This window comes from Charadrius vociferus, unplaced genomic scaffold (genome assembly GCF_000708025.1).
Source record: "Charadrius vociferus isolate BGI_N301 unplaced genomic scaffold, ASM70802v2 scaffold1028, whole genome shotgun sequence".
Taxonomy (NCBI): Eukaryota; Metazoa; Chordata; class Aves; order Charadriiformes; family Charadriidae; genus Charadrius; species Charadrius vociferus.
This window is the reverse complement of record NW_009649564.1, coordinates 48,604-75,629: the sequence shown is the minus strand read 5'-3', so window position 1 is coordinate 75,629 and position 27,026 is coordinate 48,604. Positions and strand designations below refer to the sequence as shown.

The window sequence follows — 27,026 nt, the reverse complement described above, 5'->3', positions numbered from 1 at the left end:
CGCCGGCCTTGCGGGCCCCCCTCGGGGCGCTGCCGCCCGCCCTCGCCGGCGCTGCCCCCAGCAGGGTGTGCTCCCTCCGGGCCGGGGGTAGGCGAAGCACCATGGTGGAGAAGCGGTGCCCGCGGCTGCAGCGGGACGGCGTGTACCGCTGGTTCTCCGAGCTGCCCTCCCCGCAGCGTGTGGAGTTCCTCTGCGGCCTCCTGGACCTCTGCATCCCGCTGGAGCTGCGCTTCCTGGGCGCCTGCCTGGAGGACCTGGCCCGCAAGGACTACCACTCCCTGCGCGACTCCGAAATCAAGGCCAACAACCCCGCCGACCTGGGGAGCCTCACCAACCTGACGGATGAGGTGGTGCGCAGCAAACTTTTGGTCTCTCTCGCCCTGCTCGGGTCTGCCCACCGAGAGGCGGCCGGGGTCCTCTTCCGTACCCTTACCCACATCGATTCGGTCATCAACAACTATGGACTACAACTCAATGAGGGCCGCACGGGGGATGAGTTCCTGTTGCTCTTCACGATGGCGTCCAACCACCCTGCTTTCAGCTTCCACCAGAAACAGGTGCTGAGGCAAGAGCTCACCCAGATTCAGAACATCATGGCCAGCACCAGCAAGAATCCCAGCACCTCTACCCTCAACACCATGGCAACCTATCCTGGCTGCCATAAGGTGGGTATCCTGCTTTTGCACACCGTAATGGTACTGCTGCAGGGCACTGGGTTGTGTCTTCAGATGTGATTTTAAACCTTTCTTTTAGTACAGGCGTTCTAGTGATAAATGGCAGCCTAAGAGACTGGCAGAGATTGCTTGCGTGGTTCATGATGGGTATGGTCAAAGATGAGATGCATGGAGGTTTTATGGGCTCATGACACTTAAATGAGAAGGGGTTCACAAGGTGAGCAACGGGCAGCACTATAAACCTTAAGTGATTGCTTCTGGCAGTACATCTGCTGAGGGGACAGTCCTGCCAGTTCTATGGAAGACCAGTGATTTAGTAGGGGAAACAAACATGTAGTATCTCTGGATTTGTGAGCGAGCATCTGTTTAAAAGTTTCCCTGGAAGAAGTTGGAAAGGAGGATCAGCTTTGGGAGTAGCTGTCCAGTGGCAAAGGCATCTTGGTGAGTTTGGGTTTTGTTTAGAGGAATGTTATAGCAAATATTTTGAGTTTCTGATACTAAACTTAGAGAAATGTTGAGGTTGCCTGTCTTTCTGAATCTCTTGGGTATTGATTCTTGTGTCAGTGGTTCACTGTCATTAACTTGCTGTTCGTTTATTCAATTGCCAGCAATTAAGCTAGGCAGTAACATTTTAAGAGGTGCTGTTAGTAATTAGATTTGTTACTAACTGCTTAAAGTACTCTTAGCCTGCTACAAATTAGGGAGTCAAACTGTCTTCTTGACTGAATCTAACCTGCTTGAAAGTTCAAACAAAGTACCAGCTAAGTGGGCGCATGTGATCAGTTAACAGGCTGTAGCTTCTGAGGATGTACAAATCTCAGTCAGCAAATAACTACATTACCCTTCTATTGGGAAATACGGTGTATGCCTAAAGCCTGTGAAAATCCCTGTTTTGTAGTAGTATCTAAATAAAGCTGTTTCTGAGGGCTCAGTAGAGATTCCATTAAGTTAAGCATTGAAATTCAGATTGAGACAGAAATGTGTGTTTGGTCTTCTCCTGAATACAAATTTCCTTCCAATTTTGTGTTTCTTTGAATACCGCTGCTTTAACTATAAAGTTTAGATGAGTGTTATTAAAGTTCTTATTTGTCTTAATCTTCCTTTCCTGTGTCTTTAAATAGTGCTTATTCCTGACATTTTAAGGAGAAAGAACAGGGTATGAGAATGCCTCTTTATTCAGTTTAAACCTCTACATGAATAAAATATAGATGGAAAGAATATTTCACACGGAATGTAGAAGAGTATAATTAAAACCAGAAAAAGCTTCCTTTCAGATACTTAACTACTTGCCACTTCCCTTATTTAAAAGATGCATGGACTCTAGGTTTGAAAGGAAAGTCTAAATCATATACAAGTTTTCCCAAAATAAGATGAGCAAAAAAAGATAAAATTATGCAAGCAGGAACATTTTTTAGAGTATGCTTTCAAAGCTTCACAAATAGTGCACGATTTATGTAGCTGAAAAACTGTGGCACTATTTATGTCAATCTAAGATGGACGGAGAATCCATCCTACCATTTTTCGTGCCAGCAATAAGGCATACAGGACAGTCATTTGAGTATTGTTAGGTTATTTTCCTTCTGAACTCATTGAAGGGTGTTCTCTTCAAAAATACTTTTTTTTTTTTTTAAGAAATTGGTGTTGAAGAATACCGGTGTCTGAGTAAGAAATTGTTGAGAGGGAGGGGAAAAAAGGTGACTTTGCATTCACAGCCTCTGGAACATGCATTTTGTTTGAACAGATGCAGATTTCCTCTTAAGTTTGTTAATTTTTTTCAATGTTGATAGCTGGGTCATTTTGCTACTTTTAGAGTAAGCAGTTGGCTTAAAACAGGAGTTGGATGAAGCAAGTGGAAGAAACACTGTCTTTCTCCATTCAGCCCTGTTTAAATATGCACAAATAAATTCCAACGCTGTGGACTTAGATCTTGTGATGTTACCAAGTTATGTTGTGACAATACTTGTGTTGTAACATCACCTAGAAAAAAAACAATGCAGATGTCAAGAGAAAGTGAGCTGCACTGGGCTGCTGCCTGCCAAGAGTCCTGCGCGCTTCGTCCTCTTCAGAATTGGAGGAGAATTTCTTCCCCGGAGCCAGCACTTTCTCATCACTCTTGTTGCTTTACTACAGCTTGAGCTACACTAAGTTGGTACTTGAAGTCAGCGCCGTGTGTTAAATTGTATGAATGCTGCTTCTAAATTCTCAAGCGCAAACCTCTTTGAGCTCATCCTTTGAAAACGAGCTGGAGAAGTGGTCACCACTTGAGGTCCTGAGAAACTTTTGGAAGCTGGAATGGAGTGATGTGTAAATGGCACGCAAATAGAGAGCTCTTTGTGAACAGGGCTAGTTATCCTTCAGCCTTTCCCTGGTGCTGCCTGTGGGAATAGGGACTAACACTTGTGTGACTACCTGTTTTTCTGTATAACTAGAGGTCCATTACAGTTCCTGATGATTTACGTTTAACTTGTTTATTCGGGGAGATGCAACAAAAAAGTTGAACAGTGCTCTTTGCTCTCTTTGCAGAAACAAATGGAAATGTGCTGCTTCTGCGTAGTCAGTCCTATTAAAATATGATCCAACTAGATATTAGCTGCAGCTTTTTTCCAGAGAATTGGCGCTTGCAGTCCTCTTTCCATCTCCTCTCTCTTTCACATCTTACAGTGAAATCTCTCAAAAATAACTTGTGTATAATAGTGAAGAGACTGAACAGTTGATACAAAATTACTGTAAACACTTCATGATTCTTAAAGTTGCTTTGGTGTGGGTGGACACATTTCAAGTTGGTTAGTGATGCAAACCACTACTTTTTGCTGTTGTCTTTTACTGTCTGCTGCAATTGCCAACTACAAGGAAGCTCAAAACAGCTGCCAGTATCTTTTTGCTCTAATTTGTGCTTTTCGAGATTATTCTTGGATTATACGAATCTTAACTTTACAGGAAAAGGTGGCTGTGGCTGGCTTTAAGTAGGTCAGTAATTATTAGATCCGTGGTCTCTGCTTGATAGTACAAAATGAACACTAAGTTTCCTTGCCCTAAGTAGGGAGAACGCTGTCCTCTCTACAGCAGACTATTGTTTTAGTCTCTGTCAAGATGATCATTTCTGCCCCTTGGCTTGTCCTGTATTTTATTCTGGTTTTGAGCAGTGCCAATGCTTGCAGGACTTGAGTTATGGTTTCTTCAAACTTTTTGCTTGTAGGCATAAAATTGAAGGTGGTTGTATGGCTTTTAAAAATTGAAACAGTGCAAATTGTCTTCCGATGAAGCCCAAGTATGTATCTCAAGAATCGGGTTTCTAAACACTTTTGTTCCTGGAATTAGCCGTAATGGGATTATTTTGATCTGGAAGTGATGCAACTGAATTTTCAGGCTGGTTTTGCACCTTAAGATGCCTATTGAGTTGTCTTTTATACCTTTGCCACAAAGGAGATAGAATGGGTTTCTGGCCAGCACTTAGAGCCTAGCATCTGAAGGCTCATTTATGTGCTGAGGTACAGTGCTCAGAGCTGCAAACTGCTGCTCTTTTTCTAGAGGAGGGGGAGCTGGAAGCATCAGGGCACATGAATGTAGGGCACAGTAGCCAAATGTCTCCTGCTGTGCACGTACGCATCCAGGTACTTTGATAGGCAAGTTGTCACTGCTGAATTTGAGACCCACAGTGAAGGGAGAAATCTCTCAAAACTGTCTCCCAACATCTTGAACCACCCATTCAGACTTCTGTTGTATATGACTTGTGACAATGAACATCTCTTTTTGCTACAGGTGAAAACTTGATGTTTTTATTCATTCTTGGTTGCTTTGAGGCTGTAGTGATGCTGTCTTACAGAGCCCCTTAGGCTTCTGTCTTGAAGATAATGGCATACCAGGACCTATTTGGATACTGGCATTTATGTATCCGTAATAATATGAATCTCTGCATGAGCTAACTTTTTCTCTCAAGAAGTCTACATGCATTAGTAACTTCCAGAACTAGAGAAGTTATTTGTGAGTCTGTCACCTTGTATTTCTCGGAGTTGTTTCATCTACTCATTGAGATCATTCTGTAAAAACAGGGAAATAAGATAATGCTTTGGCTGCTTAGTGCCTGCTCTGCTTGCTGACTGACAAGAGCTCTTCAGTACAGTTAGTGCACTGATCTGGTTGTGGCTTCAGCTGCAGAACCGGGGTCATAAATAGTAAGTCTGACTACAGTTTGTTTGCAGCTGAAAGGAAATAAGTCAGTGGCACTGTAGTTATGTGGCCGTTTCAGGTTGATACCTTGTGAATGGGGAAACGGGGCTCTTGCGTAGTCAGTTTCCAAATACTGCACCAATGGCTATTTCAAGTTTATAGCATAAGATGCTATTTTTCACCCGTGCTAATTCCCTAGGCTCATCGAAAACTTAGAAATAACTAAAGACTATGTATTGGGAGCTGCGCAGAGCTGATGTTCTGAGGGGTCCATTTCAAATACCTTCACCTTTCTGTACAGGTGATTGAAGTTACATACGCCATCTTCAGAAATATTCAGAGACATTTATTTCATCTGTGGAACGATGAGTTGGAAAAAACTATTATTTGTTGGGTAGAAACTGAGTCCTGAGGTCCTCACAGAGTTAAGCAATCTAGCTATTAAGTGATCAATGTCAGATGCGTTTGTGGCTTTTGTGCTAGCTTTGTAGGGATAAAGTAAATGATGAAAAACCTAATTTTTAGCCTTCTAACCCACTGAAGGTATTTCATAGCTTTAGTAGATTACCGTGTTAATAGCAGTTGCTAGCTAGGATTAGAGGTGTTTACTTGCCAATATCAGTAGTTGCTATCTCAGGAATGATCTCATTTTCAAAAACACATGAAACTATCTCAGGAGCTGTAGGGGCAGGTCTTACAGCTTCCAGCTGGTGACATGTGCTAATCCTTGCATGTCCTTTTAGTATTTGGGGTACTTGAGGCAAGACGGATTGCACGTGCCTCTTGATGTTCCAGTTAAGAAATGCGAGGCTTCCAGTTCTGGCTCATTTCTTACTTGTATTCTTGTTTGAAAGTTTTTGTAACTAATAAAATAGTTCAGCCTCAAGCCTGCAATATTTTCAGAAATGAGCTTAACTTATAAAGGGGTCCTTGAAAGACAACGGTCTCATGTAGTTACAGTATTAATTACCACCAAATTCACTTTGCCTAATCATGTGTTACGTGATGAACTTGAATTTAAGAACCTAAATTAGTTTGCTTGGGAAATGCACTGTACATCCAAACGTCAGGGACAGAGCAGCCAAAAAATTTGTGTTGAGCTAATAATGATGTTGTTTTTTCCGTGAACTGTTTTCTCATTTTTTGCACAGGCTGAATAAAGTTTTTGTTTTAAGAGTGCGTTCCGCTGCACTTCTTTAATTTACTCTTTCTTTCTACAAATTACCTTGTAACTGTTAGTTGTCAGTTAAACAACATTGAAGTAGGCGTCATCTCTTCTGCAATCAAAATGCATGTGTGTTATTCTGGAATAACAAAATGTGCAATGTAAGGTGTTGGACATTTTGAACTGTACCAGACTTCAAACTGTTTTAATTGAATCAGCGTAGAAGCTGTATGCAGATCCTCCTTAGAAAAGCAGAGCCAGCAGTAGTTAACCACACCTAACAAGCATTCCAGTGTCTAACTTCAAAAGTACTGAACAGCATCCTTGTTTGGAAGTATTTAGCCATTTGGTTTAGCGAGGTTTTTTTTTTTTTTAAATGTTTGAATTGCTAGAACAGATCCTGTCATCTTTTAGCTCGTTATTAGATACAGCGCTGCCTCTTTCTAGCAGGGTAGAGCTCTGAGTCTTCTATGGACTTCAGTGCAGTAGTACCTGTGATACCTTTAAGTGTGTTCTGGTAAAGAGACATATATAGTCATCTTCTATATTCAAATACTGCAGTGACTGTGTTTTACCACTTGCTCTTGAGCCCTTTTTCTCAAAAAAAAAAAAAAGTTATTCCTGAGAATACAGATAAGAGTTTCTGTGAATCCATAGAAACTTATTATAGCAATGCTAGATCTAGTTTGTCTATTGAAATAAGAACCATTGTCACAGTTAAACTAGAATTTTACTCTTCGGCAAAAGAATTGGAGCAAGTTGAATTGAAATTGTTCCCTATGTAGATTTAAATGGTTATTAAATCTAGCAAAGAGATGTTGATATGGTTGAGATCTGTATTTCTTTGCATAGGTTTTGTAATGAGCTTTCTTTGCATAGGTTTTGTAAAGAGCAAACATCTAAATTCCTTGCTCCTGCTTCGTGCTAAAATAGAATTTTTCTTTTAGTCCTTTTGGTATGAGTATCTAATAATAAGCATTGGAAGGGATGAACTTTTTTAACAGGTGTTCTGGCCAATATAGGGTTTCGGGATTTTTGTAAATAGCTGAAATGATCCAGAAATAATAAGATCAATTACTTAAGGGTAAGATCTTAATTTTAATTAAAGACCTGCCCAGTCATGGTGATAAATAGTGAAAGTGAGCATTTTTCATGCATATTATAAATTATTTTCCAGTGTCTTACTTTTTCTGCCACAAGTAGTTTTATTATACTCAGGCTATTACTTCAGTGGATATTGAGGAGAGGAAGGAGGGGGAAATTACAGTCAGTGAACTTGTGACTTGTCAAATTACTTCTGCCAAACTTGTTAATTTGTGAATTGTTGCAGAAGAGACCGGAGTGGCAATGAACCACTCCACCAAGGAAAGGCTTATGATATCATTGCTTGGATTATACTTCAGCAGACTTTCGAATCGCTGCTTTGACTGTCTTTTACCTCCCAACTGCATGTACTGGCCCTGTGGGGGCAATTTCCCACCCATGTGCTGGCAACATAAATATGGTAGCTCTAAAGTCAACACAATATTAATGTTTTAAAGGCAGATGTCATTAAGGCCCAAAGGCTTGTATAGCAGATAGGAACATGCTACACTTTGAATTCTCTTGGGAAGTTTAAGGTAATCTTCCCTTCTGGTGGCTGTGCTTTCGGCTTTTGATAGCATGCAGGTGAAGAAACGGGGACATACTTGCACATCAGTGCTGGGATATAGAGCAGCGGTATCTCTTTCGAGGTCTGGTTATAAGCAGCTATCTGTTTTGATTTTGAGATGTTTCTAATGATTGGTTTGTAAAATTCAGATTTGATTTCTTTGTTTTGAAGGAAAAATAAAATGTATTTCTCGTCATCTGTCTTTTTTGAAATACGCCTTATGCACCAGGAGTCTGGAATGGAAGTGCCTTGAATTAGCACAGTGTGAGTGAACTGGTTGCACTTGCAGCCTGTCTGTTAAGCTATAGCAAATCATGGAAGGTCAGGTAGATTAAACAGGCTGTTGTTTTGTAGCTTATTGTGTTAATACTGGTGTTTTTTTCTGTTGCCTTTCATAGAGAGTTGTTCCCTTTGGACTTCAAACTTAGTGCATCTTTTCAGCGGGAAATCCGACATATTCTGCCCGTTTGGCAAGCTCATACAGTTAACTGTTGGAGACTGTGTCGTGGTGGCAGAAAACATTGCATTAGCTAATATTAAATAATTGTAAAACTTCTTTGCGGAGCGCAGCTTCACTTGTTTGGCTTACGGGGTGAGCGCACATCTTTGCACAAACTAGAGTTGCCAGGTGTTTTCAAATGCTTCTTCTGACTGTGTCTTGAATGACAAACATGCAGCACAATGAAGTCTAGTTACTCTATGGTAGATTTATGTTCCTAGTGTTAACAAAGTATTCACAATTCCTGAAGTAAAGTTTTTTTAGTGGAAATGACTTAGTCTGTAAAATAGAACCCGGGCTAATATATAATATATAATTCAGCTCTACAGAATTTATAATGGAGCCTTGCAGTAGGTATGTGATTGTCCCATAGTGTTTAAGTACTTCATGCCTCATTTCATTCCAGTACTAGTCTCGCAGGACAAAAGCATCTGATCTGTATCCCATTTCACTGTGAATTGCCTTTGTGTTCAAAGATGGATGCTTTTTTACCAACTTCCTTTAAGAACGGGTGTGGGACCTTTTGTAGCTGTTGAGGAACATGGACACACCTGACCTGATTGCACCTCATTCTTACCTCTTTGATGGTAGACCCTGGCTGTTGGAGCGGCATGAATTTCTAGTACAAACCAAACACTTTCAGTTGTATTCGTGTCCCAGTCCAACAAAATAACTGAACGTGTAAATCTGAGCGTTGAGAGGTGCTGAGGACTTCACTAGGTATGTGAAAAATTGGGTGTGTTTGTGAGCGTTCCTTAAACATCCTCGTGGAAGGGCTCAAATCTTCAAAAGGAGTAGTTTTTAATTTTGGTCTTCTGGTGGGAGAACACTCAGGTATTTGCATATATAAGTAAATGCAGAACTGGTGCCTGAGGCTATGGTTTCACAAGCAGCTGGGCAGACTAATGGCTTGTTGCTTCCAAGAGGAAGATGTTTGCTCCGTCTTGCTCCCCCTGGTTTTGTAGTCTCAGTAGATTTTGAGTTTCAGGTCCTTGCATTGGTTGCTCTGGTTTCTGGCTCAGACTTGGCCTACTGAACAATCTTACGCATCGCTAGACTGACACCTGAGTGTTAGCGATGCATTTTTTTTTCAAATTATTTGGGAACCTGAGTCATGTACCTCTGTTGGGAAATAGCAGCTTATCTGCCTAAGCATGCGAGGGCTGTATCCTTGCAATGAAGCTTCTGCTGGGGCATTTTTGCAAACAGGATTGCAATGTGATAAAGACCTTGGTGTTAACCTCAAAATAAGCTGCTGTTAATACTCACTAATATGAAACTGGCAGGAGTGAATGGAGTTGACTGTTTCCCTCCCCAGACTTTAGTACTGCAATTCCTGAGTGCACTCTTACACGTTATCTGTGTCAGCCTCAAGCATGGAGGCCAGTTTATGATTATGAAAAACCTTTTTTTAATGGAGACTCCCAAAGCAAGTATCGGCAGAAGCATTTATCTGTGGGAGTTTCCCAGTGTATCATTGGCCACTTTTGAAAACTGAACATCATGTGCAAAAGTCTTCCGGTGTGATCAATGGAGAACGTGTTCCTGTGGCTTTTAGCTGCAGCCCTAGGATCTCACTACTGACTCATTGCTTTTGTATTTTGTTCACTTTTCCTGTGTAATGCGTGACCTAAATTTCATATCTAACTAGGTATAGAATCAGTATTTTATTCCCTCAGATCCTGTATCATTTTTTTTCCTTAAATTATAAGTAATGTTACACTTTAGGTAGTAAGCTGTGTTGATTTTTAGTATTGGCTCCACTTCAAACTAAGTCAGCAAGTGCTTCGCTATTAAACCATGTATTTTCTGTGTTCTGTTTAGTTATTTTTAGAAGGAACATATGATTTCTGTTTTGGTAAAATTCTTACCACGTTAAGTTTGACTTCTATCAGTCCTGTTATTTTTATGAAAGACTTTGCTATATTAAATGTTAGGCATCGTCCCTGGGGAGCAAAGCTAACAGTTACTGAATCTGGCTTCACAGATTTACCATTTTCCATATTGACTTCCACTGTCTTAGACAGTGGCAGAGCCACTTCAGGTAGCAATGGCCAAAAGAGAAACACAACTTGTTGAAGTAGCTGCTCCTGGTGGTTTTGTTGTGTGATTTTAATTTTTTTTAATGTGTGCTTTTTGATGGATTAAGGGTTTTGGAGAGCTTTCTAGAACTTTTTTGCTGACCCAAGAAGATCTATGCCTGTTAGTATATCTCTGATGCCGAGAAGAAAACCACTGCACTCTGCTGGAAAAAAAAAAAAGGCTTATTGTTTGCTGGCAGGTGAAAAGGGAAAAATGTGATAATGGCTAAAATTCTAGTAATGACTTCTGGTACCTTGACATGTTTGTCCTCAAGCCCTGAGTTAAAGCAGCTATTTCTCTTCCTGGTTAACTGCTGGAGGTGGAGGGCTTCAGGGTGGCATTCCGGGATCCTTCTGTCTAGCTCATCTTGGGAAGAACGTGCTTTTCAGTGACTGATACCAGTTTTGATACTGTCTTTAGTACTATGGAGAATGAGGCACAGAAGAATTCGGGCTGAGCCTCACTTAGTCATTAGGTAGTGATGCATTTTCTTTGTTATTTTCAGTTAACGGCTGCTACTTGAACTTGGAATTGAAGAGACAAGCTAGGTTTTAATCTGGAAAACCAGAAGTTCATCTGTGAGCCAGATGCTTTGCCATGGAGGGAATAGACACAATATTATAGCTGAGTAAAAATAGTTTAAGAATCTCTTTTGCACCCATTTGAGTGGTGCATCTTCTAGAGTTGTTGAATAAGCCTACAGGCCACTGTGAAGTTAAAAAAGTTCATGAATAGTCTAATTAAACTGTGGATAGGTGCAACTGAGGGCTTTCTTTCTCCCAGGCCCTCTACAAAATGCTGGGCTAAGGGTAAGATTAGGTCTTGTGAAGAGTATTTCTATTGCTTTAAGTCTCTGGAGTTGCTGTTATATTTGATTAGTCTTCATGGACTGTTTCTGCTGACGTTCTCAAATAATTTAAGTTGAAAAATCCAAAGTCTTCTGTTCAAATGTCTGATGCTGTGCCCTCTGAGACCTTGAATGATTTGTGAATTTTTCTGCATTTCTAAAATGTCACTCCTGTGGCTTGTTATGATGTATATAGCCTGAACATTTCTGGCTTCTGTGATGCCAGCTTATCCACCTTCACTGTGGGCTGTTACTGCTTTAGAAAACAAGCCTTTAACGGTTCTTGAAAAGCAGATGCTTATTCTTTAATGGCGTCTTGGCTTTCTTCAGAAATGTTACAGATCCTAAAAGGTCCAAAGCAATTTGCTTAGCATTTCTCAGAATCTTTATCTCGCTGGAATGCCGTGTTCTTTATTCAGAATCTAGTAGACTACTTCTTAGTTGTTGTTTGTCCTGATCCCAAACTAGGGGTTGCTGTAGTGTTCAGGTATGGTCAACATTCCTCCCAGAATTTACCTGACACTGAGTTTCTACAGTTGAATCTGGACAAGTCCTTCCTGGGCATCTACTGTTAAGCTTTTGCCAGTGTTTCTCCCAGGACAGTATCTTCTCCAGTTCATAGCGGATGGGTTATTGTTCCTCTGTGTTTTGCTTGGCCTCAAATTGAAAAGAAAAAAAAAAGCTGTTACTATTTTGGAAATAAAACTTTGATTTGCAAAACATTTTTCATTATTTTACTTTTCCTAAACAAATCCAAACCTTTGCAGTATTGGTATGTTTAAATCGGTGGAAAAAATTATTTAAAATTTGGAATGAAGGCTTTAAGCAGTCAGATTCACGGGTTATAACACTATTCAGCTCACTAACAAAGCGCTCCATTTGGAACTAATCAGAGCTTTGTGATTTTTTTTTTTTTTCTAGGCCAATTTGAAACTGCTTTGCTTTGATGTGTGACTGAATCAGATAGTATATGAGCTCAGTCAGTTAAGACATATGGGCTAAATTAATCTTTACCAAGTATATAGAAATTAAATCTTTATGGAAAGAACTGGAGGTTATGTGTAAACAAAACGCAAATTTTAAACTGCACGCAATGCTTATTGTGAGGATAGTGGAGAGAAGGGAATACAAGATAGGAGGCAATATATTGTAATAAACTGCTTGTTTAGAGATTTTTCTGAAACCATGTGGCTCTGTTCCTCCTCAGTTTCAAGTATTGTAAGTGTTTATATTTGCTGATTGTTCTGAATATTTGGAACCTGGTTGTTTAGGATAACATACTCTTGCCTGAATCTAATTTTCTGGCTTGCTGTGTTACTTGGTTGCTCTTCTGAAATCTCCCATTGCCAGGAGGATGGTGGTGTCATTGCTCAGTCCGCTGGAACTTCCTCTCAGTGGCAATCCACTGGAGTGAGAGTTTAATGAGCTCCAGGAAAGAGACGCTGTGAGATAAGATTTGGTAAAGACTGACTTTGGCACGGCGATTTAAACTATTCTCCACCCTCCAAGCTTAAAGTTTAATGTCTAGTCTTTCTAATGTGAAACCTTGATACTAAGTTTTTGTTATTGGTGGAAAGCTGTGCTGAAGAAGCCTACAAATAAACTTTATTTTTGATCAAGAAGTAGAGTAACTACTCAAAAGAAAAGCAGGCACTGTAATCCTTCTTTCTTTTGACACTCATCTTTCTGGATTGATTTCTTTGCCTATATAAACTTTTTCTGTGCATGTCAGGTAGACCAAGTCTTTCACTTGTGCTACTGCCTTAAACTGCATATAAAGCTATAAACATCAGTCTTAAAATAGAGCTTTCAAGAGGTTTATGGTATATTGTATAGAGGTAGGGATGTGCTATTTTTGACTTGGACTGTGTATTCCAGTTGATGTCAATATGTGAGGCTGAAGGTAGGCTGAGCAAAGCATTGTTTTAAGCGTAAATTGTCCTAACTCATGGCACTGTCTCAAGTAATCAGGGTCTGAGAGAGCCTGTTTCCTTACAGGGACCTGTAGTCGCTGGTATTAATTACTTGGAGTAAAGGATAGCTTCTTTTGTTATGTCGTGATGCACCTTTTCTTCTGTGGCTTGTGAAAAGCTAAAATCCATGTTAAATCCTAGTTATAGATCTCCATACCAGGGTTTCCCGTTTATTCGAAATGTGGCAATTGAAATTCAAGTAATGCACTAGTTAGTATGAGTGCTTTTGTTAGTCTTAACTACCTCTTAAAGCACACTTTCCTCTTTAAGATACTTAAACCCTTGTGTTCAGTACTGCTCATGTAACTGTTCATCCACTTCTGCTTCTCATTACCTAGAAAACAAGAGAGTAATTGCCTCGCTTATGAGGCAGGCACTGAATGTTATACTGCAAGTAATAGATGTTTTTATGTGTTGCTACGTAATTATGAACGCTCTTGTGGACAGCCGCTGAAGTGGGCAGTGTTCAGTTCTGCCTTTTCTAATGACTTACGTTTGTTTCTGTAGTTTTAAGTAATGGTGAAAACGTTTTCTTATGCTGAATGCAGTTTAGAAGGTACATATTAGGTTATGAAGTCTGTTTTGATGATGCAGCCTTCTGCATGCCATGCTTTTAGTGTGCAGTTTTTCATTGAAATATGATCATGATAGCAGGCTTTTAAATGGTAAAGACAAGAAAATTAGGTTTTGGCTAAATTGGAATTCATTCCTTGTAATCTGTGTGGAAATACTTTGAAATACCTTGAGTCTGCATCTGTGTAGATGGGTGACATAACGTAAAAAGGATATTTTCCAAGAGCTCTTCTCCCCTAGTTTTCATGTTGAAAAGTTAAGAAGTGCAGTATGAAGAGGTTAAGGGTCTTGCAATATCTCTACAATTGACTGCTGTGTGACTATTGTTTAAAAAAGAATTATACTTTAAGTAGCTTTATAGATTAGCTAAGATAATCTAGATTTGTGAATAGCTGCTGACTAAAACAACTTCCCTCAACTGTTACTTGTGGAATATCAGTAGTAACACCCCTTGGTTTTAAAAGAAGCAACCATCTCCTAACTGCCTTATAAGTGGTTCTGCTCGCTCTGGAGGAAGGTGTGATGTGATGTTTGTGCATTCCCTCAGTTTATTTTATTGGATTTTTGTGGTTTTTTTTCTTCCCAGGTCTCTCCAAGGTCTGAGACCCCCATCAACAGTGTCAGTAACAGTTTGGAAAATGTACTACATACATCAACACATTCCATTGAGGAGTCATTACCCAAGAGGCCTTCGGGGAAACACTCCAAAGGTGTGTCCTTTTCCGCATGCGTATTTCCAATGGGGGAATGAATTCGTGTCTCTTAATAGCGATTAGCATTATTTTAATTGATTGAAGACTGGAATTTTGCTTCTTTACTTCGGGATCGGCTTGAGCAAAGGATGTCATGGAAGGGTGTTCGTAGGAAGCATTAGTGCATCAGTGAAAAATGGACAGTGAGAGACAAGTATGCTTATTCTTCTGTTGGAAAATAAGCAAGAAAGTTTCTTATGAGTTAAAATACCCGCTTAGCTCTCATGAAATATTATATTCTTAAAGAGTGCATATCTCTGGCACTCCACCTCTCATCCTTATAGTAGCAGGTTATTTCTTAGATGAAGCATATGGTGATGAGTGATGCTTTACCGGGGAGAAGAGAAGGCATTTAAAACAGCAGTTAGGCTTCCACTTCCACCTTACACATTCTTGGGAAGCAAGAGAAAGTGAGAAGCTGAGGGAAGCGGAGTGGACGATAGGAGAGAGAGGTTGCACCTTTTATAGCACATGCGTGCACCCTGAATGTTGTCACAAAATAAGTCTTATTTTTGTAATGTTATATTGCATGCTGACCTGGCTAAAAACTGGGCTTAGCAAATTTGAGTTAATAAGCATGTATTCCATTTCCACACTCCAGGCTGTGATTACAAATAGTAAAACATCTAGGTTAAAATGTGACTAAGTATTTTTGTTTAATGCATACAAAAAGCACTGTTAAGTGAGGAAAGTCTTTGAACTGTGAGCTGCTATTTGTGTAGAGCAGCTTTTGTGAACTCTTTGTGGTAATAATAAAAATAGCTCTGTATGGCAGAACTAATGCAGGGAAAATATACCATCACATTACCAGCACTAGTATACTGCCTTCAAATGTCATTAAAAATACTGTCATGGACCATATGAATTGGTTTTGGTGTGGGTTTTTTTTTTTGTTTGGACTTGGTCTTCAGAGTTCTGTTTCCTTCTCTGCCACTGGCTTGCTGCATACCCTTGCAAATATAGTTTAATACCCCATAAATTGTGATCAAGGATTTTGGAGCACATCCTCACTCAGAAGGACTGATACAGGTTGCAAAGGGTTAAATGTCCCAAGGAAATGTTCTTAGCTTGCCTCCACCAGACCTCTTTTTCTGTGACATACTCAACTATAATCCCAGTAGCTGTAAGTAGCAATAATTTTTTACAGCAGAATAGTGCTGTAAGTAGCTATTTCTCCAGCTGTAAAAGCTATCAGGGTAGAAGAAAATGCAACACTAAGCAGAAGCATGGCTAGGTTTGTGGCTTCCATCTGATGAAAAATAGGACAGGGTTCAACACTGTTTTCTCATTTGTACTCAGTGATTGCTATTCCAGTACCATATATGCCAAGATTAGTCATGGTACACTGTGAAAATTAATTAGGTTTTCCTCTGATCTGTTTTTCTCTTATAGAATACCTGCTTAGTTTTCAGAGAATGTAGCTTTTTAATTTATAGATTGCCTTAGTGATAGTTGGTAAAAGATGTTGTGGAACAAATACAATTTTCTTACTAACTGATATTCTGCTTTCTGGTTCACCAGCAGCAAAGATTGTGTTGAGTTCTCCTTGATATATGATGATCTGTCTGGTACAGAGTTCTGCCTCTTAAGGCTGGAGTACGACTGAAGATTATTTGCCAGCCTGGAGTCACCATTGTTCGCTTACAGATTTCTGATTCTCATAGCAGACAGACACATTTGTTAATTTAGCAGGAGCCGCTAACTTTTTAACCTACAGCACATGAAATTCAGTCACGAGAGTACGGGATGGACAGGTTGCTTGACCGGTTGTGTAATTCTTGTGTTGATATTTTCTAGTGAGTCTTTCGGCCAGCTTGAGGGGACAGGATTTCTTCTCCCTTGTGGTCAGAAACAGTGAGCTGCCTAAGTTCATCGTGCTTTTCTTGGCAAAGTACTGGCGCTGGAAGTGTCTCAGTTAAAAAGGCAGTAGCTGAAACAGACACAAAACGAGAAAGCTCACGAAAGGTGCAGTATCTGTTGTGCTTAGTTGGATTAGAGACAGTTTATATTAATCCAGTGAATGGTTTTAATCCTGATTTGTAGAAATGTCAGTAATATAACATACTCCGTGTATAGTAGAACAGCGAATGGGTTTGTAGTAGAGTTGGACCTGAAAGCTATCAGTGGTTGTATTTTTCCCTAATCCACACTTTGAAACTGGCATTTAGCATAAAATATTTCAAGTTTCTACATGGAAGGGAGACGAGAAGAGTGGAGTGTATTGCTGAATACTCTAACAAACTGTGGTGGAAGTCTGTATGCACTTGCATTTGCATTAAGCGCTTAGATGGGAACATTCATACGTGCTTCATGTAGAGACTTGTCAAATACATAACTTCTGAATGATTTCACTGTCCTATCTGCACAGCATATTGCTGCCTTGAGAAACGAATTTATGAAATGAGTGTCAGTCTCAGAAATCCATAAACATTTCCTTTTATCTGAGAGGTCCAGCTAACTGTGGGAACACTGTCAGGCACTGGGGTAACAGATCCATGCTGTAATGCCCAAGTTGTTGGGAGTGGTGACCATCTGGGGACAATCATATGGTTATTTAGTAAAATTAACCAATTTTTCTATGTTCGTCCTTCCGTCTTGGCTGAAGCCTGTTCTCCCTTCTGCATGTATCAGTGCAGGGTAAACTACATGGACATTTCTGCAAAGTAAAAGTTGTGACACTGGGAAGATCCTGTACCTGTTGACATAAGCATTTTGGGTATCTGTGCTGTATCTGAACTCTTCTTTTGTAAAATAATGTTCAATAATTTGTCCCATGCAAGTGTAGGAAAAAATACAGGTGGGTATTGACATAGAAGGATGTGAAATCTCTTCTGAAGTCTAATAGCTGTAAGATGCAGTATAAATTGTGCTTTTTACTCATATTTTTTTCATCAGTGATTTAGGGTTGTTCAAACCTGTTTTTACAGATGTGGAAGTTATTTTAACTGGAGGTAACTTTGGGAAGTGGAGACTTTTCAGGGACCAGCTCTTGTGCTTGTAAGCTGCAGAGAGCCGTATTTACAGGTTTTTAAGGTATTGCCAGATCTCGCTGGTCAAGGAGAACAGAAGCAAATACAGATATGTTCTTGTGTTGCATGTAACTGACATTCCAAGAGGGATGTGTTGCTAGATCTTTGTCTCTCTTCCCACGGTTTCTAGAATGTAGTCAGGTTTTAACTATAATTTTAACACTGATCCAAACAAAACAATCAAATTCAAATGAAGGTTGGGCGTTTTTGGCATACCGGGTGAGTTGAGTGCCACACTGTCTCCCTGGTGTTGCCCTAGGCTTTTTTCCGCAATACTCCAAGAACTGAACCCAGTGCAAATAGAGGTGCAGAAGGTGTCAGTGTTAAAATGTTGATTCCAGTTTCAGAGATGAGATTTCACGCTTGCAAATGCTTGCCTGATGGGCAACGGTGCAGCTGGGTAGTGATGGTCCCTACTATAGGCAGGTTTGTGTTTCCCAGCACAGTGCCAGCACAGTCAGCGTCCTGGTTTGAGGTAGAACAGAACCGATTTCCTTTTCAGTGATTTTACTTTTCGGTTAAGTCTTTTCTAACTCTGCTCTCTGAAATTAAGGGTATGTTTTTCAGGCAGTCTTTGCTTCTAGCAGTGGTAAGGCCTGATGTTTATAGTTAATGCCAAGGAATGGTATGCAGAGAGGCACTTGCTTATACTATAACGACCAGGGTCCGCTAACTTTATTTGCCCCATTGGAGGGTTGGAAGCGGAAAAGCGTAGAGGCATTGCACCTGCAGGGAGGAGCGGACAGGACAGGTGACCCAAAACTGACCAACGAGGGTATTCCATCCCATCTGTATCACACTCGGTATAAAAGCTGAGGGATCAAAGGGGTCAGCCTCTTCTTCGGTGGCCGGTGTCCGAGGAGGACTCTGTTCGTTCTTCTGCCTTTGGTCCCAATCTGTGCGTTTCTAAATCCAGATCCAGAATCCAATTCCCATCTGTCACTCCCATCCTGGGAGCTTAATGCTGGTTTTGTATACATTGTATACATTTCATTATTGTCTTATTATTATCTTTTCTTTTTATTATTAGTGTTTCATTAAAGTGGGCTTTGTTTGGTTTTTTTTTCAACCCATAAGTCTCTCTCCCTTATTCTCTCTCCCTTCTCTTCTGGGAAGGGAGAGTGGTTAAAGAGAGCATCTGTTGTTCATTTAGTGCCCAGCCTAAACCATGACAGTCAGCAAACTTACTTGGAGGGATTCTGATAAAGGCACCAAGGCTGGTTGTCTTAAATTTAGGATTGTACCCTAAATTTTCTGGGGAGCCACCTTGGAACCTTCTTCCAGTAGCAAGTGACCCAGGTGAGTAAAGAAGGTCACTGGTTAAAAATAGTATATTTGCTAGCAACTTTTGTTTTACAGGCAATCCTGTGCTGGTAGCTAAGGGAAATTCAGTTGTTATGCCAAAGTCCAGGAGGAGCTGTCTGACCTACGGGAAGTCCCATTCACAGAGCTTATTTGTAGTAAACCTATGGACGTAGAGTTGTTCTGACCTTGGCAATTCCCAAAAGAGAGTAATTATGGTTATCAAAGCTGAATGAAAAATTCAGCTTATTTTGTATTTTTTTTTTAAGCGATAGGAATTTCCTGTACACCAGAGATGTTATTAATTACTCTTACTGTAAGGTTCCAAGCAGAACGATTTGGCCATTAGGTGGATAGCACTGTAGGCAAGTACTTCTCTGTGCATGTGACATTTTAGCAATGTATTAAACATGGTCAGTGACCACAGCATATTTTCCAAAAGCGCAGTGGAATAAAGTACATTAGACCAGATGTTGAAGTGCAGAACAAAAGAATCTTTATAATAAAGGCAATGTAAGTTGCAAAACACTACAGTACAGAGACTGTGCAGTCTTTATACTGTAATTTCTCATAATACTGAGTAAAATTTTGATTTGTCACAGCCTCTGTTTTAAATTTTCTGCAGTGGAAGTTCTGTGTTGGTATTTATAAGATGTTCATTACTGCTTTGAGGCTTTCCAGGTGGCACTTACCACTGTGTTCTTCCACAAAGCAGTCTGGAAGATCATCTCCTCGACTTAAACAAGTCTCATTTTCTGTGAGGTGACAGAAATTCCGCTATTCTTGTGTTTCCTGTATATTTATCTTGCCTTTCCGATATTGCCACACAAACCCTCAAAATTGTCTCTAAGCCAGTCTGATTTCAAGTGAAGCAACTGTTGAAATGTGATCCTCATAGAGCGAAGCTGAATCACAATTCTTGCAACACATGCCTCTAATGATAGGCACAAACTGCTTTCTGTGGACAGGAGTAAAGCTTTTAGACGTAAAATGAGTGCAGTAGGCTTTATTCTGCAATCTGTACTCCATTTAGTGCTCCTGCTGAGCACAGTAAAACTTCTTGCTTAATTGAAGGTAGGCTATTAGTCCACATACAGGGTCCTACAAAGCCTCGACAGTGTCCCCGGCTGGAATAAATATATAGAATAGCACATGACTCATTGGACAAAAGGAGCTGCAGTCTGTGGACATGAGGAAAAGCAAACTTTAGAGAAAATGCATCTCAGTAATGTAGTGATTTAATTTTGGATTAATATTAGGATATAAAATATATCCTTGTTCGCAGTAATCCTGTTGACCTCAGGTAGGATGAGTTGCAGGTAGGTCAAGCTGATTGTTGTGTGCAGCAAGCTTTGGTATCTAAATCGTTTCATTACAATAGTCAGCAGAAATGTGTGATAAAAGCTATCCAAACCTTCTAACCACTATTTTTCATACCCAATTTATTTTCCTTGGCAAAATGTACTTGTATGGTCTTGCACCTTTTTATCTCCCACTTCCTTGACTCATCCTTTTTCCACAAGAAATTAGACTGCAGGAGCTCTCTTCGTTAATGGCAATCAACAGTCTTTTCCTCCTGAAATGTCTGACACCAGTTGTTCAGCCTGTTGAAGGGAGGGAGAAAATACAGGGGGAGAAAAGCTTTGAAATCCTTTTGGTTCGGGGTCCAGACTTCTTAGTGCCTTGTTCTGCATCAGTTGTGTAGCTGGATTATTCTATTTTTAAGTAAATACATCATCTCCAGCAATATTGGGTCAACTACTGTTAGGGTAGGGCTTAAAGAAATATTTAGGCTATGATAATCCTTCAGGAAAAATCTCCCTCTACCAACTGTATATAATTTTTCAGCTGTTTGTATATGTCTTCGTTCATTTTTATCTCCGAAGTAGAACTCTGCTTCAAACTTCAGTAATGTAGGTTGTTAGATCACACACAAGGGATCGCATTCCTGACTTACTATCTCTAATGTACTAGTTGTTTTATGAGTATCAAGTATTTAGAGTTAATTCTAGCAACCAAATCCAAGGATTAGTGTACTTCAAAATAAATGTTTTGATGTTGCATATTTTCCCCTCTACTAGAAGATTATTGTATATTAAGAAATTTCTTGAAGCCTGTATGTTGCGTAAATCGTGCAGCTTGGTCTTCTGTGGTTGGAGTTCAATTAAGGTTGGAGCTTTAACTTTGCAATAAAGACAGTACTGGGGAGGTTTTTTATTTTAGTTGTTAAAATAATTCAGAAACATTGCATTTCATCTGAAGTTTTTACTCACTGTGCAGCTGTACTCTGTGCTCCTGTAGGCAGGCAGGGAAGCCCATTTTATGTCCCCAAAGCCAACGACCAGGTTAAGTAGCTCATCCTTGGGCTGGGTCCGAGCTGCGAGTAGAGCTCCACACTCCTGGCGCTGCACTTGGACTCTGGCAAATTTATGTTGTTAACTGTTAATAAGTTAACTTCTCTACTTTCTAGAGGTTGGAGTCAGTATTTCCTCGTCGTCCTTGTTACCTCCCTTTTCCACAAGACAAGGCTTGTCAGGAGAGGTCTGGCTTTGCTGTGACAAGATACAAAGGGAGAAGAGGGGAGAGCAGCATGGGGACTCTTCTACCCGAATGCAAAGTAGGCTTCTGATCTGCCTGCTCACGCGATGATTGTCATAACCTTTTTGTGCAAATAGTTAAAGGTGCTTCTTACTGAAGTTTGCAATTCATGGCCTACGTTCCTTCACGAGGGCGGCCCTTTGTGGTTTGCAGGCACTTCACATGAAGACTAAAAGGTTTATCTCTTGACCGAGAGCTGCAGGGAGTTGGCTTCAGTGGAAAGTCGTGCTTTATATATTTACCCATGGCTCTTGTTTGAGTTCATAGGACAGAAGACTCTCTTAACGCACATTTCCTATAAGCAGTTTTAATTGTGTATATGCCATATGCCTTGCTCACATATTCACCTAAAATAATGCTTATATCAAGCACGTACATAAGGACATTATCTTGAATCTGCTGAGTGGTTCTTTTTCTTTAGTCTTGTTTGGGCTTCTTGCTTGTCTTTCCTCAGTGAAGGTGATGGAATCGCTCTGCTTGGGCAGCTGTCAGTCCCTTATTAATTGTTGAGCCTGATGATTAAATTAATTCAAATTTGACGGAGGTATTTGGAGTTTTTATTTACAGTAGTGTCTAGATAGAGGCTCATTCATGCTTCCACCGAGAGCAGAGGTAAGAACAGTTCATCCCTTATCCCGTTTTGTCTGCCCAGCCACTCATTGTGTTTGTTTTTTCTGGACTAGAGGCAACATGTGCTGATTGTTGCCCAGCTGGCGGTTTGAGAGAGTCCTGTGCACATCTCTGTAGGGATGTAGGACCGAACTGGCATCCTGCAGAAGTAAACGGGTGTGCAAGATGCAGCTGTCTTGCCATGGTAAGTGTGCCTGAGGAAGAACACTAGCTAGTTATGTGTGTGTATTTAGACAATATGTGGAAAATTTGGAAAAATCTAAGGCAGACATGGTAGATATAGAAAGTAATATTGTTGTAGGTTTGTCATAGGGGATACAGGGCTGGAGTCTCTGCAGCAGAGAGGAAAATACAGAATAGGCCCATGGGGAAAAAGGCTTCATTTTGCTCCTTACTAATTAATTTTGCTTTTATTTATTCTTATGTTGTATAAAGACTTGTTCTGAATTTGTGTACTGGGCAATGTAATTTTCTTATTAAACATTAGAAAATGTCCAGCTTTCTGTTAAAGTAAGGTTTGACAATGAAGCACTTATTTTGAGTACTCTGGAACCTGTTCAATTTGGTTTTAGTGGGAGTTGGATGATACTTCTGTTTATAATGATTTAGAATCAAGAACAGTGTGCTGGTAAATTCAGCCGTGCCAAGGAGTTTACCTTGCTGTAATGCATTCCTCGGGCAGAATCCTGATCTTGGATAATGACAATGTAGTTGTCAATGTTTAATGTGAGAGGATAAACTCATATTTAATACTATTTGCCTTTTTCCATGGCTCTTCAGAAGCAGAGGTGGCAACACTTAGGCATGTATGTTCCTAGAAGGACTCTTATATTGCCGGTTCACGTGTATGAAGTCCTGGAAGTGCCTGCTATGGCACATTAGTTGTTAATGCAGACCAAATTAATAGCCCTTACATCAACAGCTATGGAAGCAATAGCATGACCTTCTGTCAGTAATGGAAACAACATAAGAAACTTGAGCTTTTAATTAAAATTGCATTAAATGAGCAAAACCAGTTTTTCTCAGATCTTGAGATAGTGGCTTGATGCAGCGCATCTTCTGGAAAAAATGTAGCAGTCAGAATCAAATGAGTTGTGGAAACTTTACCTGATGTAAATCTTGGTGGAACTAATGCTTAAACCTGCATTTATACTGAAAATCCTTTATAAAGGCAGGGGGTCCGTGAGAGGAAATTTGAAATTTAAAAACTTATGAAGGCTAGAAAATATGTCATGCAGGACTTCAAGAAAAAAAGAAGGTGAATATTAACTGCTGATGCTTGTTTCATGGCACTTGTGCCGCAAGCTGATGGCGAATAGCTCGCTAGGACTGGACGTTTCTGTGTCTGCAGCTTGAAGATTAAGGGATGTGTGAAATGTTCAGAAATGCTCAGCTGTTCATTGCATCTCTTTAGAACTTTAACACCCTTTAACATCTGGAAATGTCTGTTTTGAAATAACCCATTTTGCTGCCATGTTAAACAGAGGTACTCAAGAATTTAAAATTGATGGTTTGCTTACCCTATCTAGATTTACATTTCCCCTAAACTGAATTGGACACAAGAATATTGCTTTCAAGAAGAGAATAGGAGTGATTCACGTTTATTCCTAGAAAACTGTAATGTCCTTGCCCATTTTTTTTTTAACATACTGTCACAAGTGTACTAATGACTAAATGGCAATTTTCCTGCGTGTGGCATGCTTAAAAAGCTTTTGTAGCTGGTTAGTTGTTAGCTGGTAGATGTTCTTTCCCTCCCTTACCAGTTTATTGTTAAATCCCCTATTTTCCAAAGCATATTTATTGTTTTCATATACCTTTACATTTACATCAGCCTAATTCTTTTCTCCAAAAGGTGTTTCCCTGAAGGTAATAGGCTTAAAGTACAATAATTTTATCAATAGGTAGCTGGAGTTTTTATAGGTGGTTGCATACACAAGTTAAAAATGTTGTCATCCTGTACAGATTTTGGGGTCCAGATCTGAAAATTCACGAGAAATTAAAGTAAATCTTAGGTTTCTTGCTTTGCTTTTGATGTCAGCATTAGGATTCTCGCGTTGGGGCTTTTTTCTGCAGACGTGGGAGGCTGGCAATTTTTGAAAGAATCAGACCGCAGCAGGGAAGAGATACGCAACATTGCAGGACTTGAGATATCATTAGAGAAATTGGTGATATTGGGAATTGGAAACAATAAATTCTGGTTTCAAGTAGGGCAGCAGGTCACGGGAGGAGATGCATTATCGTTAGTCCTGAGCACTGATGTGACATACTGGTCTGGTTTGAAGAGGAGGAGGTGGGTAGAGAGGAAGGATGAGAACATGTCACAAAAAAAGTTGTTTACTTTGCCAGCAATTTTCTTTGCTTCTCCTAGTACTACAGCAAACATTTCTTTACTCTGCTTCCCTTCTTTCTAATCTGGAAGTGACCTTATTTAGTAAATGACAACACTTTATTTCCATGGAAGTAATCATAATTTCTCACATTCAGTATCTGGCACAAGGGAACAGATGGACTGCAAAGAAGAACCAACGAATGTAATAATACTTACGCGAGCGAGAGAGACCTTTTGCAAATGGTAACTCATGAGTCTAACTGCAGGGCGTGCAGTTAGAGGGGAGGAAATTGGTCGTGTTTTTTAAACAGCGTTCTCCTGCAGTTTGACTACCAGCTGATGCCAGCCTTGATTCACAGGTCAGAAGACAGTGGGTGATTTTATTTTATTTTTTTTTTTTAGACTGCAGATTCAAATTCAAAAGGAATTCGTGCCTCATCCTTTGAGGATCAGTGTGCAAGAGCTACCAGTTCTTGTGTTCTGGATATGGCTTTCCTTGTGATTTACAGCAGAGTCTTGTTTACGTATCCATCAAGCTAGGGTAGTTCTTGCTTCATGTCAGGGCTGGCTTAACGTTTGTATAGGTCTCTGACATAAACCTGAAGTTTCTTCTCAGTGTTTGGGATTTCTCTAATTGGTGCTCAGGGCTGCTTGGCCACTCTTTGTAGATGGAAGTAAGGTCCTCTCCTTTGTTTTGCTTAAATAGTTACATGTTATTTCTGAAATTGTATGTGCCTTCACTAACTTATATCTCCTTTTGCTGATAACCAAACAAGAAAATGGTGCTATTGACATTGTGTTCATTATAAATAGAAGCAAAATGAAGAAAGCTGAGAACAGTCAAAGCAGTGAAGTTTTGTGTATTATAAATAAAGTTGGATTCTTCTGTTTAACACAGGCTTAATGTAGTTTTCCTAAACTGCATCTGTTGAAAAACGCCAGAGCGGAGGCAGATACTGAGACCTGGATTAAGAGATTTGACAGCTGTATGGGTAATGAAAGCCTCTGGAGTTGTTTGTAGGTTGATGCTAAGAAGTAAGTTTGGGATAAAATCTCTTTTGGGGATTGCAGATTGTGGAAACTGGGAGAAGTTTAAGGGGTTATACTACCCCAAACCTGCCTATAGCCGGGTATGTTGTACTCCCCTTAAGCATTTGATGCTAGTGCTGTCAGGCGTGTTCCTGCGATAGAGGAATTGTGGCTCTGATCCATATGGTATATCTGTTACCATGTGCCACACAAGTAGAGGAGGAGACAAATAGTCAACTTTGTCATTGTTGAGGTGCTTTGTCAGATTTAATTTCTAATTTCATTCTCTCTTGCTCTTTTATGCTGGAAAGTCATAGGCTGTAATTATGCAAAACAATGCTTTTGATTAAAGTAAATTTTATTTCTCAGGTGCACAGAAATGCTAAGCTAAAAGGTTAACGTTTCATTTGCTTTCTGACTTGTTCTTTTATCTCCCTGGAAAAAAAATACAACAGTGGACTTGCTGCATTACTTCACTGCCTGGAGTGGATGCATTTCATCAGGGTATGGTGTGGATGCTATTTTTAACGGTAACTCAAAGGGGTAGCCCTGCTAAAATTACATCATTAATATACACAGCTGAAAGGAAATGGCATAAAGCACAACAGTGCTTTAGAAGATTATCTCTATTGTGTTTTCCACTTCTGTGGATGAATTATTCAATGTGTATCATTCAAGCAGAGATGCAGTTGGACCACCTTATTTGCAAAGTATTCAGACTTTGTTTTCTTGTAAACAGTCCTGTGGGAGAGTGTAATAAGTGAACTTTGTCTGCAAAAACAGTAGGTATGAAATAGGTGTTAGTGGCTTGGTGAGGTCAGAGTTTGTGTTTCTTCCTGTCCTTTTTAAAAAGTTCAGGGATTTGCTAGATACTGTACTATTGCAAAAGATGGTCGGGAACTAGAGCTTTAAACTAGTTTTGCTAGAAGTGTGTTTGTTTCCTTCTGTACCACATGCTGACGAATCTAGTAGCCGGTGTGGCGGTTCAAAGCTTCAAGACTTTGAGGTTTTTAGTGGATGGGGTTTTGTTTTGTTTCTGTTCTTTTCGCTTCAGTTCCTGGGCATTCTCACTGCCTTGGCAAATACTAATAAAATCTCCTTTGGTCTTCTCTTCCCTCTTGTATTTGTTTCATAGATGTGTTACAGAAACAGTTGTCTAATAGCTGTATGGTATCTCAAAATAAGCTTAAATGCTGAATTAGAACTTTTTTCTGTCTTTCAATTACTGGTGAAATCTTGTCTGGCATCCAGAATGAAGGAACAATGATTTATACAAAAGTATAAAAGGGAACAAGAATATTAAAGCCTGAGACCAGAGACCTGAAAATGTACAAGGACCTAGTTGCCAACAAAGGGAGAACCTCACAGAAGTGGCTGTGCAGAGGGATATTTGTTTCTCACTGAACTAAGCACTTGAATGCATTTGTGGCTCTTGGCAAGACTGTATGTACTCAAGGTTTTGCCTATTGTACATTAGTCCCTTAGTCTGGTGTTTTTACGTAGTATGCTAACAGAATATATTTCCATTGTTAACAAGGTTTTTGTGCTATAATTCTTTAGGAAAAAAAATAATTAAGCTGGTATAAAATTCCTTTGTCCTTGCTGCTCGTGCTTGCTTGTTATTGCAGCCTTAGTCATGAGTTTCAAGATGCTGATACTGTTCTCAAAAATGCAGAAAACAGCACGTGCTTATTTACATGAGCATTAAACTATGCTGCTCTGGAGT

General features: G+C 39.9%; 1 protein-coding gene across 1 annotated transcript in view; it reads left to right on the top strand.

Moving 5' to 3' along the window:
• Nucleotides 1-101: 101 nt before the first annotated feature.
• The window catches only part of ZCCHC14 (zinc finger, CCHC domain containing 14), a 53,616-nt gene continuing 26,691 nt past the window's right edge, over nt 102-27,026 (top strand). Inside the window, exons 1-2 of the mRNA XM_009890032.1 lie at nt 102-665; nt 14,218-14,341. Of these exons, the coding sequence (XP_009888334.1) occupies nt 102-665; nt 14,218-14,341 (688 nt within the window). The remainder of the gene's footprint in view (nt 666-14,217; nt 14,342-27,026) is intronic.